Genomic DNA, 15458 nt, shown 5'->3' with positions numbered 1-15458 from the left:
TAACAATTGTATGTATTGAGCTGTATTGTACTGTACCCATTCTGCAATCTGTTAATAACGTTTTCAATCAATCAATCAATCAGGGATACCAGACTATTGCCTTCCTGACTGTTCAGCAAGGACTATTGTTGAGGTTGATTGTTCAAGTGTCTTCCATATTCGTTCAGCTGTCCGCTTATTAAATACATGTGCAAATAAAGTAACTATAATTTAGCCCTAAATATAGTCGATTTAAAGTTGCGTTCTGCAACTTTTATTTCGACCATACATTTGGGTTATATTTACAGTATTCCTGGAAGAGGAAAATAACCTTTTTGGAACTTTCTTAAACCACTAGTAGGCTATACCAGAATAAGTATTTTACTCCAGTTTACAAACATTACCAACGTAAACCTTTCACAGCAACACAACTCGGCAAATACAATTAAATACTGATTTGCCCGTTAGTTCTATTATCACGACTTCAGTCAAATGAAAACGCATGTCACAATTTCTATACATTTTTGGGGGACCGTTTCATCCCCCTTTGTTATTAACGTGTGGATTATGAACTGGCTAGCCTATGGGATATAATCGGCAACAGGACAATATCGGCGCTGATGTCAATACCAAATTTAGTGGTCGCTAGCTTATCTGTACACTCACCGACACTTGCATTGCATAGAGGTAAGTCCTACCACTAAAGTGAAATATCCCTTTAAATATTTCAAATACCTGGGCTCGTGGGGCAACTCGTCCGAGCGGGACCTTAAAGGGAGGAAGGCCCTTGCGTGGAGGGCTCTGAACGGCATGACCAGTGTGTGGAAATCCAACCTCCCCCGTCAAATCAAGCTCAACTTCTTTCATGCAACAGTTGAGTCTGTCCTTTTGTATGGCAGTGAATGCTGGACCTTGAAGCCCACCCTGCAGAAGTCCTTGGATGGGTGCTACACCAGAATGATGCGTGTGGTGCTCAACATCAACAGGGATGAGCATGTCACTAATGCAAACTTGTATGGGGGGGTGCTAAGGGTGAGCGAGAAAGTGGCAGTCAGGAGAATGAGGCTGGCAGGTCACTGCCAGAGACATCATGAGATGCCAACCAGCAAACTTGTGCTGTGGGAACCAACACACGGGCATTGATCACGAGGACGTCCCACATTAACCTACGTGGACGTACTCAGGAGAGATGCAGGAACAGAATGCACCGGCGAGCTAGCCAGATGCATGGAGGATCGGGATGACTGGAAGCACCGATGGAGGGCCCGTCCGAGGACGACCTAGATAGATTTAAATGATGCTAGATAATACAGTGGAAGAGTATGCTTCTAAATTACACAAATATTCTTAATTTCTTATTAACTATTGGCTCAAACGATTCAGTTATTCATGCATACTGAGAAAACGCCTTTTATTTTCTGAAAGAAAAAAAAAACATTCACTGTTGACACATCACAAAATACATTTTCCAAACTGAAATAATGTAACTAAGCATTATGCAATTATTTCCTCCTGACAAGCAAGCAGTTTTATATGTTAACAAAAACACGGGTCAGTGATGGTGTATTCTTCAGTGTCTGTGTAGTGGTGATGATGGGTATCTGTTGGGTACAGAGAATACTTCCAGGTGCAGAGCGGCCCAAATCGGTTACCCACAGTTCTCCCTTCATCCTTTCCTACCCCTTACAACCACCAGCTGGGAGCAACCCTGAACGTAAAAGTAGGCTGGACGGTGTGCATCTTACCAGCCCCAGGGGAGGGTTGCCACGTACTAACTACAAAGTACAGGAGCTTAAGTACCCCCCTGGAGCACCCAAGCCCTAGACTAAAGAGTACCGTTTGACTGGAGGAGCACCGTGGTGGTGATTGATGCCGCCTGAACCCGAGAGAACACCTGGAGTACAAATGAAGACGACAAAAAAAGTCAAAGTCAAAATCAACATTCATTCCGCGCGCACAGTCTACAAACGACCGCAAAGTAATTGGGGTTTCTGAGATATTGAGAGTTAACCATTATGTGATTTGTCCTCCTGTGACGTGAGGACTGTCGAATCCTAGTGTTCCGTCTTTGTTAGGAGTCATCCCATAATGTACATACATTGATGGTAAGATATGTGACTTATACTGTGTGACCTTTTGCCCTGACCTTTTGTACCTTGTTTGCTCACTCACACACAGCAGCACCTCTCTGTTCTTTCGGCGATTGCATTCAAAGGTCCCATATTATGAAAAACTCCCTTTTTCAGTGTGTGTGCAGTACATACATCTGGGTCTCTTCACGGGGCTACTAACACACAACCTGTGAAATAAGACAACCCAGTTCGATTTTGCGCCTTACCCGGATAATTCAGAAACTGCCTTTTTAAATTAGTCGTTTGGACTAGTATGAATGAAATAGTGACTTGCTCGTAAACTTGATATTTTCTACCTAAAGTTGAACCTAAAATAGGGGTATAGAGGCAGCTAGAATGCATAATCTGTGTTATGTTTAAGGGACCTCCAAAGACCTATTTAAAAGAACACGCCAACATTTTGGGAAATTAGCTTACCGTCTTCTCCAGAGAGAGACAAGAAGATAGATACCAGTTTCCTCTCTGTGCGTTCAGTAGAAAGCTATCTGGCTGCATGTTAGCCTAGCTTAGCACAATGAATGGAAGAGGACAGCCTTCGGGAGAGGTGTTAGTTGGACAATGCCTACGCTAACCGGTCATGTCCGCTTCCATTCATTGTGCTAAGGCTAACATGAAGCCAGATAACTTTCTATAACAAGAAACGATCACGTCTTGTTTGTTCTTGGCATACATCTGGTATTGTGAGAAGGCTGATGAAGCAGGTCGTACCAGACCATTTGAGGCTATAGCAGGGAAAGTGAGTGGTGTGTTGAAGTGCCAGTGATAATGACACATTGTCGCTTTAAGGTGGAGACACTGTCTCCCAGTCTACTGTGAGTGAGTTTCATTGACCAGTGTAGCAGCGATGCAGGAATACTCCATTAGTATTTCTTCTGGGGTGCATATGTTAAAATCACCTTATTGTAAACTGGTACTCATTATTGACAAAATGTTTTGCATATAATCCAGTTTGTGACATGGGGAGTATAGGCTGTTGATTAACCACAGTGTGTTGATATCCAAACGTCCCAAATTCCACTTTTATGATCATGCCTCACAATGTACCTCGTAGGACGAGAACTGTGTGAGAGAGTCTATGGGGAAAAGTTACCTCTCTGTGCCAACAGCATGGGGATACCCCAGGGGTCACTTCCAGGCCCATTGCTTTTTTTTTGCACATACTAGTGCAATAATGGGGGGGGGGGGTCATTCGATGCTTATGGCCATTCGGAACACCTCCATCACTCAGCGCACAGCCCAGCTCTACATGCATGACGCCATGGTATTCTCACACCTATCATAATACATCACTACCTGGTCACCAGCCTCACAATCAACTATAAAACCCATCATATCCCTTTTTATAATTTGACAATGAAAACCATGGACAAAAAAATACAATGAGGTTGAGGTGGCACCACTGTCTCATCTTAGATAAACACTATGTTCAGCGTCAAAAGCTTCACAAATAAACTATTACAACCTAAAGCTTCAGAAATAAACTATTACAACCTAAAGCTTCATAAATAAACTATTACAACCTAAAGCTTCATAAATAAACTATTACAACCTAAAGCTTCATAAATAAACTATTACAACCTAAAGCTTTATAAATAAACTATTACAACCTAAAGCTTCATAAATAAACTATTACAACCTAAAGCTTCATAAGCTATTCCAACATAAAGCTTCATAAACTAAAGCCATTTTTAAATGGCATGCTCCTTCCCTGTTCACTGAATGTGTTGCAAGACACCAGAACTTAATTAGTCAGCACACAGGCCACAATAAAACCTCATTTGGACAATCATATATGGAACCATCTACCCACTGAGCTGAAAATGCAGCAACACAGTTTGAATGTTTTCTAAATATGTATTCTGTAAATCATTGTTCTCTAACACCCCTGTATGGACACCCAGGATAATGTCTTCCTTTCTTTCCTATTTTATCTTTTGTATGCCTCCTGAGGACAGGTGTTTAATTTCAAACATTAAATACAGTGCGTCTGGTGCTTGTGCATAATTATATGTTGCGGTTCCAATGCTATTGTGATGTCCATGTCGAATGAAACAAACATAATGTAGGGCCCCATAGTAACTCCTGCATGTCCAGGCCTATGATCCATTTCAATCAGTGGGGTGAAGACAAAACAGTGGTAATGGAGAGATTCCCCAATGGGGTTTCTATCTGCCTTAAGGATCGTTACTCCATGCCACGTGTCTAAACTCTAGAGCAGAGGAGCCGCCAAACCGTTTGACATGGACGACCAAGATGGCCCTATTCCAGAGCCACACCATGCTGTGAAGTAGCACCTAGGTGGCAGCTTTTAATTGCACCTATTCAGTTATTGCTGACTTAAAGGGATAGTTCTGATTTTGATTTTAGGAACCCTAGCTCTATTTCTTACTTGCCAATGATGATGTTGATTGGTAGAGTCCTGTCAGCCTAATCAACGCTAATCCTTATACTAGCTCCAGATACTTGGGTCTCATTCGCATTTAATCAGACAATGCGGGGGGGGGGGGGGGGGGGGGGGGGCATAAAATGTCCCCTTCTTTTGAACAGGGCAGTTGATTCTTTTGAATGGGGGTACTAGGGTAGTTGATTATTTTAAATGGGGGTAGTTGATTCTTTTGAATGGGGGTAGTTGATTCTTTTGAATGGGGGTAGTTGATTCTTTTGAATGGGGGTAGTTGCGTGTCAGTGTTCCACGAGAAAGTAGAACTGAAGTCAAAGTTCCACACTGCGGTGGCCAATCAATCGCAGCAGGGGGGCGGTGTTCAAAGCTCACAACATGCTCTCACACAAATGGCCCATCCACACAGAGGTGCTGCGTTGATTGATTAGTTATGAATGAACCCTTAAAGTGGGAGTTCTGATTTTTGGAACTATTAACTATTTCAATGATGGTGATCGGTAGAGTCCTTTCTCAGCACCAGGGGTGCAGTCGTAATATGGGCGGAGGCCAAACGGTATCCTATTATTATGCAAAGTCTAGGCACTTATCACCTAGACTTTGCATAATAATAGGATGCGCGCACTTCGAAGCCCAAACGCCGTTTGACCGCGGTTGCCCAGCACTGCACCACTGCTCAGCACGATCCATGCTGTTCCTCTTACTTACAAGAATTGGCCACAAACAAACGCGAAGTCAAGCTTGAAAATCAGAACTATCCCTTTAATCACTGTTATACTTACATAACTTTTAGAGGCCCGGTCTAGTATGACAGTCATAATGGTCTGATTGATTGAGCTCAACAAGGACTGCTATCCCTAGCTTTTTATTTATTTATTGTTAAATGTTTTTTTTATAATAATGTACCTTAGATACTATGTATACAGTATATATGCGCTTCATTACATGTAGCCTATATACATTCATTCCAATTATTCACTTGTTCTATTCTCCATCCACTGCAACACTATTATCACCGACATCCAGTTGCGGGATCCCCTTTGAACAGCCCATCTGAGGCTTCTCTCCTCCACACCGCCTCTGGTGCTTTTTTCTTTCCTATTGCTAGAGTCATTCCTTATCTTCATTGGGGAAAGTCTAGGAGTGTCGCATATTTGGATTTGATGGTGTTTTTTAGTTTTTGATCTATTGTGATGTTTCTTCTTGACTTGTACAAGAAAACTTGTACAGCCCATGGGGCACCATTCCTCCGATCGCCTCCAAATTTTGTCACCCATCATTTCATAAATACTCAAGTTAGCGGTTTTACTTTTTTATTTTGTAATCCGGAACTACTGTTCACCAAGGACAAACGAAGAGTCATTACATCACTCTGTAGCGTGTGTGAACGCACATTGGTGCCAAACTAGAAAGCTCTCTGCCTTCAGTTAGCGTAGTAGTGAATGGACAGACCACTCCTTCATAACAGTTAGCATGTTGACAGATCACTTCTTTATAACAGTTAGCATGGTGACAGATCACTCCTTCATAACAGTTAGCGTAGTGATGAATGGACAGACCACTCTAACATCTCAACCCTCTCGGTTTCAATTTTTTTTTTGGTCACATATAAGGTATATTACAGTGAAATCCTTGGTTCTGTATGAGCCCCCGAAGACTGGCTTCATACAGTACAAAAAGTTAAAAGAATAAAGACTAAACACTATACAAAATAATATACAATATACAAAACTAAGTACAAAATGCACAAATGAGGTAGAGATGTAGTGCAAATCTTTTAGTAATAATAAATATATAAAATATGGTGTAGTGTTTAATGTGTCTAAAGTGAATGTTAAAGGTTACTGTTTAAGGTGTGCGTGTGGCTGTGTGTGCAATGAATGTAGAATGGATGGGTTAGTGTTGCAGCAGTGCAAAGAGGCAGTTGTTTGGGTGACTAGAGTCTTTGACTATTCTCTTAGCCTTGGCCCTGCAACGCCTGGTGTAAATACGCGTCCTGGAGAGTGGGAAGCCCACCTCCAATTGTGTGTTTGGCTGATCGAGCCACTCTCTGCAGTTTGCAGTCTGCTGCGGTCGTGTGCAGTGCTATTCCCAAACCAGGAGGTGATGTTACCAGTCAGGATGCTCTCTATTGTGCATGACTAGAAGATCTTCTGACTCACTCCGAACTTCCTTAGATGCCTAAGGAAGTAGAGGCGCTGCTATGGTCTATGTGTATGGTCCATGTCAGGTCCTCGGATATGTGGAGTCCGAGGTACTTGAAATTGTTCACTCTCGACCGGTGCCCCATAGATGCTGAGGAGGCTGTAGTTCCTTGCCCCTGACCTCCTAAAATCTACAATCAATTATTTGGTTTTGCTGACGTTCAGGGAGAGGCTATTCTCCTGGCACCACAGCGCCATGTTCTCCACCTCTCCCAGGTGCGTGAATACTTTCGGCAACCAACATGTCCTTCCGCGTTGCTCTGATTGGCCAGCGCTCTCCTTCGTGAATACCAGCGCTCTACGCTCGTTCCCTACGCCGCGCATGAGCCTCCCCCAGGTTAATACGTGACGCGATAATCCCCCTGGTTAATAATAATAAATGGGCATCACAGAACACGCCATATTAGCAATGCTGGTTAATAATAATAAGCGGGTATAGCATGATAATACCTAATAAAGAAACTTGAAACTTGAGCTGCATCAGATAATACCTACCTGCATCAATATACGCCGTGCTATATACTATATACTCATGTACCATGTTCTACAGTAAGTGGGGAGTGTAAACATTTATAGTTAAAGACAGTAGAGCTTGAGTACTTTCGATAGGGCTTTGATTCAAACCGGTGCATGAGATGAGGTTCTATAATGTAGAACATGGTACAGTAAGGGGGGAGTGTAAACATTTATAGTTAAAGACAGTAGAGCTTGAGTACTTTCGATAGGGCTTTGATTCAAACCGGTGCATGAGATGAGGTTCTATAATGTAGAACATGGTACAGTAAGGGGGGAGTGTAAACATTTATAGTTAAAGACAGTAGAGCTTGAGTACTTTCGATAGGGCTTTGATTCAAACCGGTGCATGAGATGAGGTTCTATATGTAGAACATGGTACAGTAAGCGGGGAGTGTAAACAGTGATTCAAACCCCCTCAATGTACAGTGATTCAAACCCTCTCAATGTACAGTTTCTGCACATTGATGCTTTATACTAGTTCAAGACAGTAGAGCTTGAGTACTTTCGATGGGGCTTTGATTCAAACCCCCTCAATGTACAGTTTCTGACAGCTGGGCTGTGTTGTCACGCGAAATAACGTTATGAATAAAACGCGAAATAATATTATATAACGTTATGTTATATAACGTTACAATGTACAGTTTCTGACAGCTGGGCTGTGTTGTCACGCGAAATAACGTTATGAGTGAATCTGGTAGTTGTTTTGATAAATATGTATTCTACGGATTCGAACATAACATTACATTTCCGCGATTAGCCTCGCTTGGCGTGTGAGTGCCGTCAAAAAGAAAATGCGCATGCGCGCGTTACCGGCTTGGGGGAAAACGAGCGTAGAGGGCTGGCCGATCGCTGGCCAATCAGAGCAACGCGGAAGGACATGTTGGTTGCCGAAAGTATTCACGCCTCCCAGGTAGGCCCTCTTGTCGTTTGCAGAGATCAGGCCCACCACAGCTGTGTTGTCAGCAAACTTGACAAACTTGACAATCGATGGTTTAACAGGTCATTCATCTGGGTGATGGAGGAACCAGTATTTTGTTGTGTTATTTAGCTAATGTTTCACGTGTTTTCAAGGTGCATTGTGTTTGATCTGTGTTGATTAAATAATTTATTGTGTGAAAGTTACGTTGATGTTATGCTAGATTAATAACTGGAGCACTGTATGTGATTGTGGTTATGGGTAAAGTTGCATTGGGTAAAGTTGGTTTGATATTGGATATTCACATATATGATTTATATCTTCAATACCTCTGTCCCTTTTCATGTGGGGAAGGTAAAATCTTTATTTTCATCCAATTATTATAATATTTATTATATAAAACCGCCATAAATTACCATTGAAATTCAACAGTGTTAAATTGAAATTAATTGGTGGCCCCAAACCAGTGCTGTTTTAATCATAGATATCCAATCAGTGGTTACTTTCTCAAATATTTGCTCCCAATTGTTTTATTTTATACTAATTACCATTAATTAATTAATGGAATCATTAGCATTGAAATTCAATAGCAATACATGGAAATGAGTCAAGAGTTCTGGTTTAATTATAGATATCCTCCCTCCAATCAGCAGAAATGACTTTCTCCCATTTTTGTTCCAGGTTTTAAGGACAAATATTAAACTGTCATGAATTCCCATTAAAATTCAATAAATTAGAGACCCTACCCCACCTAACATGCCCATTGCAAAGAGACGACTGAGACCAGTAAAACATCTGCAACCTTTTAAAATAATTGCAATTTTATTCAGTTTTCAATTCACTTTAGTTTTTTAGTTTCCAGAGTGGGTTTGCTAGTTTTATATAATTGTTGTTATTCTGATGTATGATGGGTTACCACAGTTTCAAAGAGCAAATTTTCTATCTACAAATCAAACTCTTATGCGCGTGTCTACAAATCAAAGAACGTATGTGTGTATAATATATATGTATATACACGGTCAAAAGTATACACGGGGCTTTCAAAAGTATGAGTGATTTAAATTGAAGTTTATACGATATACCGAATACTCACCTACATAATAATAACAAAAATATCAAATGGAATTTTTACTGGATTTAATAGTTACGCCCCCTTGTGGTTTTAAGATGAATCGGCAGGCTGACGTCTCTGCTCTGTACCTTCCCAGGATCGCACAGGAGCAGTGCTGTGCGTCGGTGGTAGAAGACACGATGTGCACCAGCGGGATCAGCATGGCCCGGGACCAGGGGGCCTGTGAGCGCTTCTTCTTCAGCGGAGACCCCTGGGAAACCAAGCTCTCCAAGGTGGGGGCCATTTGAACCCTTTCACTGCAACAACACTGCAGGGTCACTGCCATATGACAACGGGTTAACCCTTTCACCGCCACACTACAGGAGGTTAACCCTTTACTATCACACTACAGACGGTTAACCGTCTGTAGTGTGATAGTAAAGGGCTAACCTTCTGTAGTGTGGTAGTGAAAGGGTTAATTAAAGGCAGTGTTTCTTGAGGCCAGTGGGTCAGGGGGGTCACGTGGGCTGCAGGAGGAGGGGGGGTGTGTGGTGGAATTGGACTGAATCAATTATGGCTGTAGATGGATCTTCATGATAAATAATAGGTGTAATCGTGAAAAGCATGGTACAAAATACATGTGGGTTAAATGAGCTTTAGCTAAGAGGAGTGGGGCATCCTGGCTGTATGTGTATATATATATATATACTTTCGGTTAGGATCTCTGTTAAACAGTACTGTATATTTGTATATCTTGTATTTTATGTTTATTTAGGATCCCCATTAGCTTTTGCACTTGACAAAAGCTATTCTTCCTGGGGTCCAGCACTTACAACAATATTCAATACATTACATCATTATCATATAAATGTAAATACATTTACAAATGTAACAGTACTGTATATCTGTATGTCATAAATGTCATGATATATCTGTATGTTGTGTATGTCATAAATGTCATTATATATTGAAAATGGGGGACCCTGATGTAAACAAGACGAAAGTCTTTCTCTGGTCTGCATCCCCTTAACAACAAAAGTGTGTATTGAGCCGTACTGTATTGTACCCATTCTGCAATCTGTTAATAAAAATGTTCAATCAATCAATGGCCAGCTAGGAGAACACTGAGGGAGAGATGGCCTCTTGGCTCTAACCAAGGTGTGAGATTTAAGCTATTGTTGGAACAAACAAAGGGATTCTTCCACAAGAGCAACATTTAAAAAGGTTTTATAGAATACAAGTAATACTATGTTATTTTGGGGTCCGTATGTTTTATTGAGACATATTTAAATTTTATTTATGTTTTAATTAACATTTTATTTTATTATGTGTTCAGTTTGGGTTCTGGGCTAAAGGGGTTTCAATGATAATTGTGTTTATTTTCAGTCTGTACACCCTATTTCTTTTGTGGCACCGTACAGATACATTCTAACCAAAATCTCATCAGTTTGACTGTGGGTGGGGGGTGTTTGAAGGTTGAACCCTTCAACTCAACCTTGAAAACCACTGTAGCATTTTATTTTCGCTACACTCGGCCCAGAATGTCAAACTTCCACATTCGGTTGGGTGCGTTTGTTATTAACTCCAGGGTGCTCCTGGTTGCTGCTTGAGTAGAGTAGCTTTTAGTAGAGTAATACAGCAACATTAGCGAAAATAAACAATACAGTGATTTTCACAAGCTAAGAGTAAGTAACATTGTTCGTCAAACAGTGTCGAACATGAGTGCTACAGTCTTGAATGCATAGTAGTGTATATAGACATATTAGCATGGTAGGTAGTAATATAGGCACGGCCGATTTCTTAGTAGCAGAGTGCATACTAGTAACTACTGTAGCATACTTTTAAATAACCCTCAGATAAAAATTTAAATCCCCCCCCACTCTCACTTTGACATGTGAATATGAAAGATTTGGTTGAAATGGATATAACAATGACTGAAATAGGGAGGTGTAGTCTGACGTCACTGGTTGTTCCACCCGTATAGGGATTCATCATTGGGAAAATGGATTATCGGCTATTGCAACAATTCTGCCGCATGGAAATTGAAAAGCTTTCCATTTTTGCACAAAATGAGTTCCCTTCTATCACTAACATTAATATTTAAACATTTTTGGTTGAAATACAATTTCGCAATTTTCTTTTAGGATAAATTGCGAATATTCTCATGTTGAGCTATAGATTGTGGATGAATAAGCACAGAAAGGTACACCATGCCAATGTTAATGCTTTATTTGTTTTAAACGAGGCGATTTAGAAATGGGCAATGGGGAAATACATTGCGTTGGACAGAGGGTGGAACACGAAAAACGGCAATGACGTAACCACTACACCTCCCTATAACATGACAATGTATTTTCTAACTAAAACCAACATTGTTTATCTCTCTCTTCCTCCCTTGCTCTCTCTCTCTCTCTTGCTCTCTCTCTCTTGCTCTCTCTCTCTTGCTCTCTCTCTCTCTCTCTTGCTCTCTCTCTCTCTCTTGCTCTCTCTCTCTCTTGCTCTCTCTCTCTCTCTCTCTCTCTTGCTCTCTCTCTCTGTAGAAGTGTTGTGACTGCTGTATCCTCGGTCTGATTGCTGTGGGTCGGGGTTTATCCTGTGATCAGGGCCTGTCGCTGGGTAGACATTGTGAACATGCAGCTAAAACCTGCTGTGGCCCAAACCCGACCACGGCCACCAAGAATACCACAACCCCGGCCACCAAGCCTACCACGACCCCAGGTCAGAGGTTACATACATACATACATACATACATACATACATACATACATACATACATACATACATACTACATTACATTACTAACTTTTCCCAAAACATTGGGCCTCATTCACGAAGCGATATAAGAACAGATTTCCTCTTATTTTGTTCTTAACTAGCATTTATTCTTATTTTGTTCTTACCTGGGATTCAGCAATGTTTTCTTATTTTTGCTTTTCTCTTAGGCAAGACCAAATTTTAAGAGTGGTCGAGAGCCCTCTTACCCAGATAAGATACTCTTACGAAGATAAAAAAAAAAAAGCCTACCATTGGTCAATTGCCCCCAAATATTACTTAAAAAACCCAGAACTTGTGGCGGCTGAGTGACGCAGTGGGCAAGGCGCTCGCCACTAACGCAGGAGATGCTGGTATCGAGCCCAGCTCTCTGCGTTGCTTCCGGCTTGGCCGGTCGTCATACTAACACAATTGGCAGTGTTAGAGGGTGGGAAAGCCGGTGGGTGGGGATTGGACATTGTGGACAGCGACTCCTAGAGGTCGGTTGGTGCGCCTGTACAGCAGAATCAGGAAGTATCGGGGGCAGCGTGAGCCTCCCACACGTTACTCCTCGCCACTGAGAGATCGCGCTGTTCAGGTGAAAAGATGCGACGGCTGCCTCCTCGTGTACCGGAGGGGACACGTGATGCAAGGCTTCGTCCTCACTGCAGCCGACCAGTGGGAGGCATGGTCTAGCAACGTTCAAGACAGGGGAGGGGAGAATTTAAGGGAGAATTGGCGAGGCGAAATTGGGATGGGAGAAAAACAGAAAAATAAGGAGAAAAAGTGGATACAAAATAAATAAAAAGAACTTATTGCGTGCGTTCTGCTTCTGAAATGGCTTATTATATATTGCTGTTAGAACAGTTACCGGTAGGTCATCCATTCAACAGGAAGCGATTTGCGACTCATCTCAAAATGAGAGTTGAGGTGGATAACAATTTCAATAAGAAATACTATTATTTACGTTGTCCACTTTACTGTGTGATTGTTGATGCATTCATGTCAACTGTCGGCTGAATTATGCATGTGAGGTTAAGTGAGATTATTTGGCCATTTAAGAATTGACTAAAAGAAAATCTTTTACAAAATCTTTTCAAAATGTACAAAATGGTACGTTCTGTTCATTTAAATAAATGACCTCTCTCTGGCAGGCAATTAAAAAATGCCTCCAGCAATACAAGCTTGCGTAGATCTTCCAATGTTTGAACCTTGCTGGCCTGACACCATTTGTCAAAAAGTGCACCATTCTTCCTCATAAACTCGACACGTGTCTGGCAGTCTTTTCACATTTCCAGAATTTTTGCCTATAGGCTTTAGGCACTAACTCATGGTGGCTTTCACAAGGTCATAGTTCAAACTCTCCTCTGGTGACGGGGAGGTATGTACTGTGCTTCCTGAACTTATATTGGAGTAACAGAGGCCACACTTTTCGGCCATTTCGATGCGTTTTAATTAGGGATGCTCGATATTGGCTTTTTTACCGATGCCGATATTCCGATATTGTCCAACTCTTAATTTCGATACCGATACCGATACCGATATCAACCGATACCGATATATGCAGGGTTTCCCCCCAAAAAAACGGAATAATTTCAGGTAACTAATAATTTCACTGGATGCATTCAAAAGGCTTTCTAAATGTAAGCATTATCTGTGCAAAATATGATAATTAAAAAAAGTAAAAATTAACATTACATATCTCTTGTTGTTGAATTAAACCAACATGCATACTTTTGACAATAAATAAAATAAGAATTGGTTCTTACTTGCTTGCCTGGGTAAATAAATGTTAAATAAAAAAAAAAATAAAAAAATATATTGTTTTTTTTATTTTTTTTTCGATACCGATATTTTCCGATATCACATTTTACTGCCGATATCGGCCGATAATATCGGTCGGCCGATAATATCGGACATCCCTAGTTTTAATGCTTTGAAATTAGGAATCTACCTCAGACTCTCTGAAAGGTGGCACCAAAGCAAGGTGCTTGCTCACATCCAAGCTGTCTCTATAGAGACCGGTGTAGTGGTTACATCATTGCTGTTTCCGGCCGGTCCACCTCGCAAAATTGCAACGTATTTCCCCATTGCTCATTTCTAAATCGTCTCGTTTAATACAAATAAAGCATTAACATTTGCATGGTGTACCTTTCTGTGCGTATTCATCCACAATCTATAGCTCAACATGAAAATATTCGCAATTAATCATTAAAAAAAATCGCCACATTTTATTTCAACCAAAAATGCTTAAACAATAATGTTAGTGATAGAAGGGAACTCATTTTGGGCAAAAATGGAAAGTATTTCAAATGTTCATGAGGCAGAATGTGTTACAATAGCCGATAATCCATTTCCCCAATGATACATCCATATACGGGTGGACCTCGCGGGCGGTCCAAAGTGACGTCAGACTACACCTCCCTATGGGGGAGAGGAGGGCAAACGGGTCGGAGGACCGGCAGCTGGATCGGACCGGCTCCAGAACCCTGACCCTCAAGACGCATGGCTTCCAATTGCAACTCCTGGTTTTCTTATTTCCACTTCCCTTATGAGTTAACATGAGATCCTCTGTTATCATACCAGCCTGCACTGGGACGTCTTGGGAGTGGGGTTGGTGGAACACCGGCTAGCTCCCTTTGCAGGAGTTGGCTCCCCAAACAAACCCCTTTTCCTCAAGCTTGTCTAGATGTCTCTGGTCTAGACGTCCCTCTGGTCTAGATGTCTCTGGTCTAGATGTCTCTGGTCTAGATGTCCCTGGTCTAGACGTCCCTCTGGTCTAGACGTCCCTCTGGTCTAGATGTCCCTGGTCTAGACGTCCCTGGTCTATGGAAACCCGGACACAACATGCTTTAGTACCCCCCCCCCCTCTTCCAACTCTCAAGGATGGTGCCGAACAGCAATCAAAGTTCAGTTTATAATTTTTTACAACAGCTTCAGAGTTGTGCAATGGCCAGAATAATGAACAAAAAAGTAGTAATTCCAACCTTATACTTCCATAACACCGAAACAAAACGCACAAATAGAGTAGAGTACATCTTTATTGTTCCCAAATGGGGAATTTCTGGCGTGTAGCTCATCCTGGCAGGTGGCCCTGCAGGGGGTAGAGGGCCTTGGCGTGTGACTGCTGTGTTTATTACAGACGGACAGCTGGATAAGCCTGAAACACCTTGCCAAAAGGTGACATAGTTAAAGGACGACACCAGTGTTTTTGACACGTGGGTTCCAAGTCATTCTTCTTAAAGGACCACATCAGTGTATTTTTTCTTTTTTGCTCCACTTTTTCCTTCTCCTGTTTTTCTGTGTTTTTTTTCTCCCATCCCAATTTAGTCGTTATGCCAATTCCCTCCTCCCCTCCCTGGTTGTTGCTCACATGTGCCCCTCACTGGTCGGTCTAGGGAGCCCTGAAGTCTATCAGATGCTTCCTCCAAGACATAGGAGACAGCCAGCAGCATCTTTTCACCTGCCAGCGCGGACTCTCATTGGCGAGGTGTAACGTGTGGGAGGCTCA

The 15458-nt window shown here is 41.8% G+C and overlaps 1 protein-coding gene across 1 annotated transcript in view; it reads left to right on the top strand.

The window, feature by feature from the left end:
- The window catches only part of LOC311242140 (fibulin-1-like), a gene marked incomplete at both ends in the record, with an annotated part of 67466 nt that overhangs the window by 2258 nt on the left and 49750 nt on the right, over positions 1–15458 (top strand). Inside the window, 2 exons of the mRNA XM_084331093.1 lie at positions 9354–9489; positions 11800–11914. Of these exons, the coding sequence (XP_084187219.1) occupies positions 9354–9489; positions 11800–11914 (251 nt within the window). The remainder of the gene's footprint in view (positions 1–9353; positions 9490–11799; positions 11915–15458) is intronic.

This window comes from Notolepis coatsorum, assembly GCF_963971535.1.
Source record: "Notolepis coatsorum genome assembly, chromosome: 15".
Taxonomy (NCBI): domain Eukaryota; kingdom Metazoa; phylum Chordata; class Actinopteri; order Aulopiformes; family Paralepididae; genus Notolepis; species Notolepis coatsorum.
This window is presented reverse-complemented; position numbering and strand designations above follow the sequence as displayed.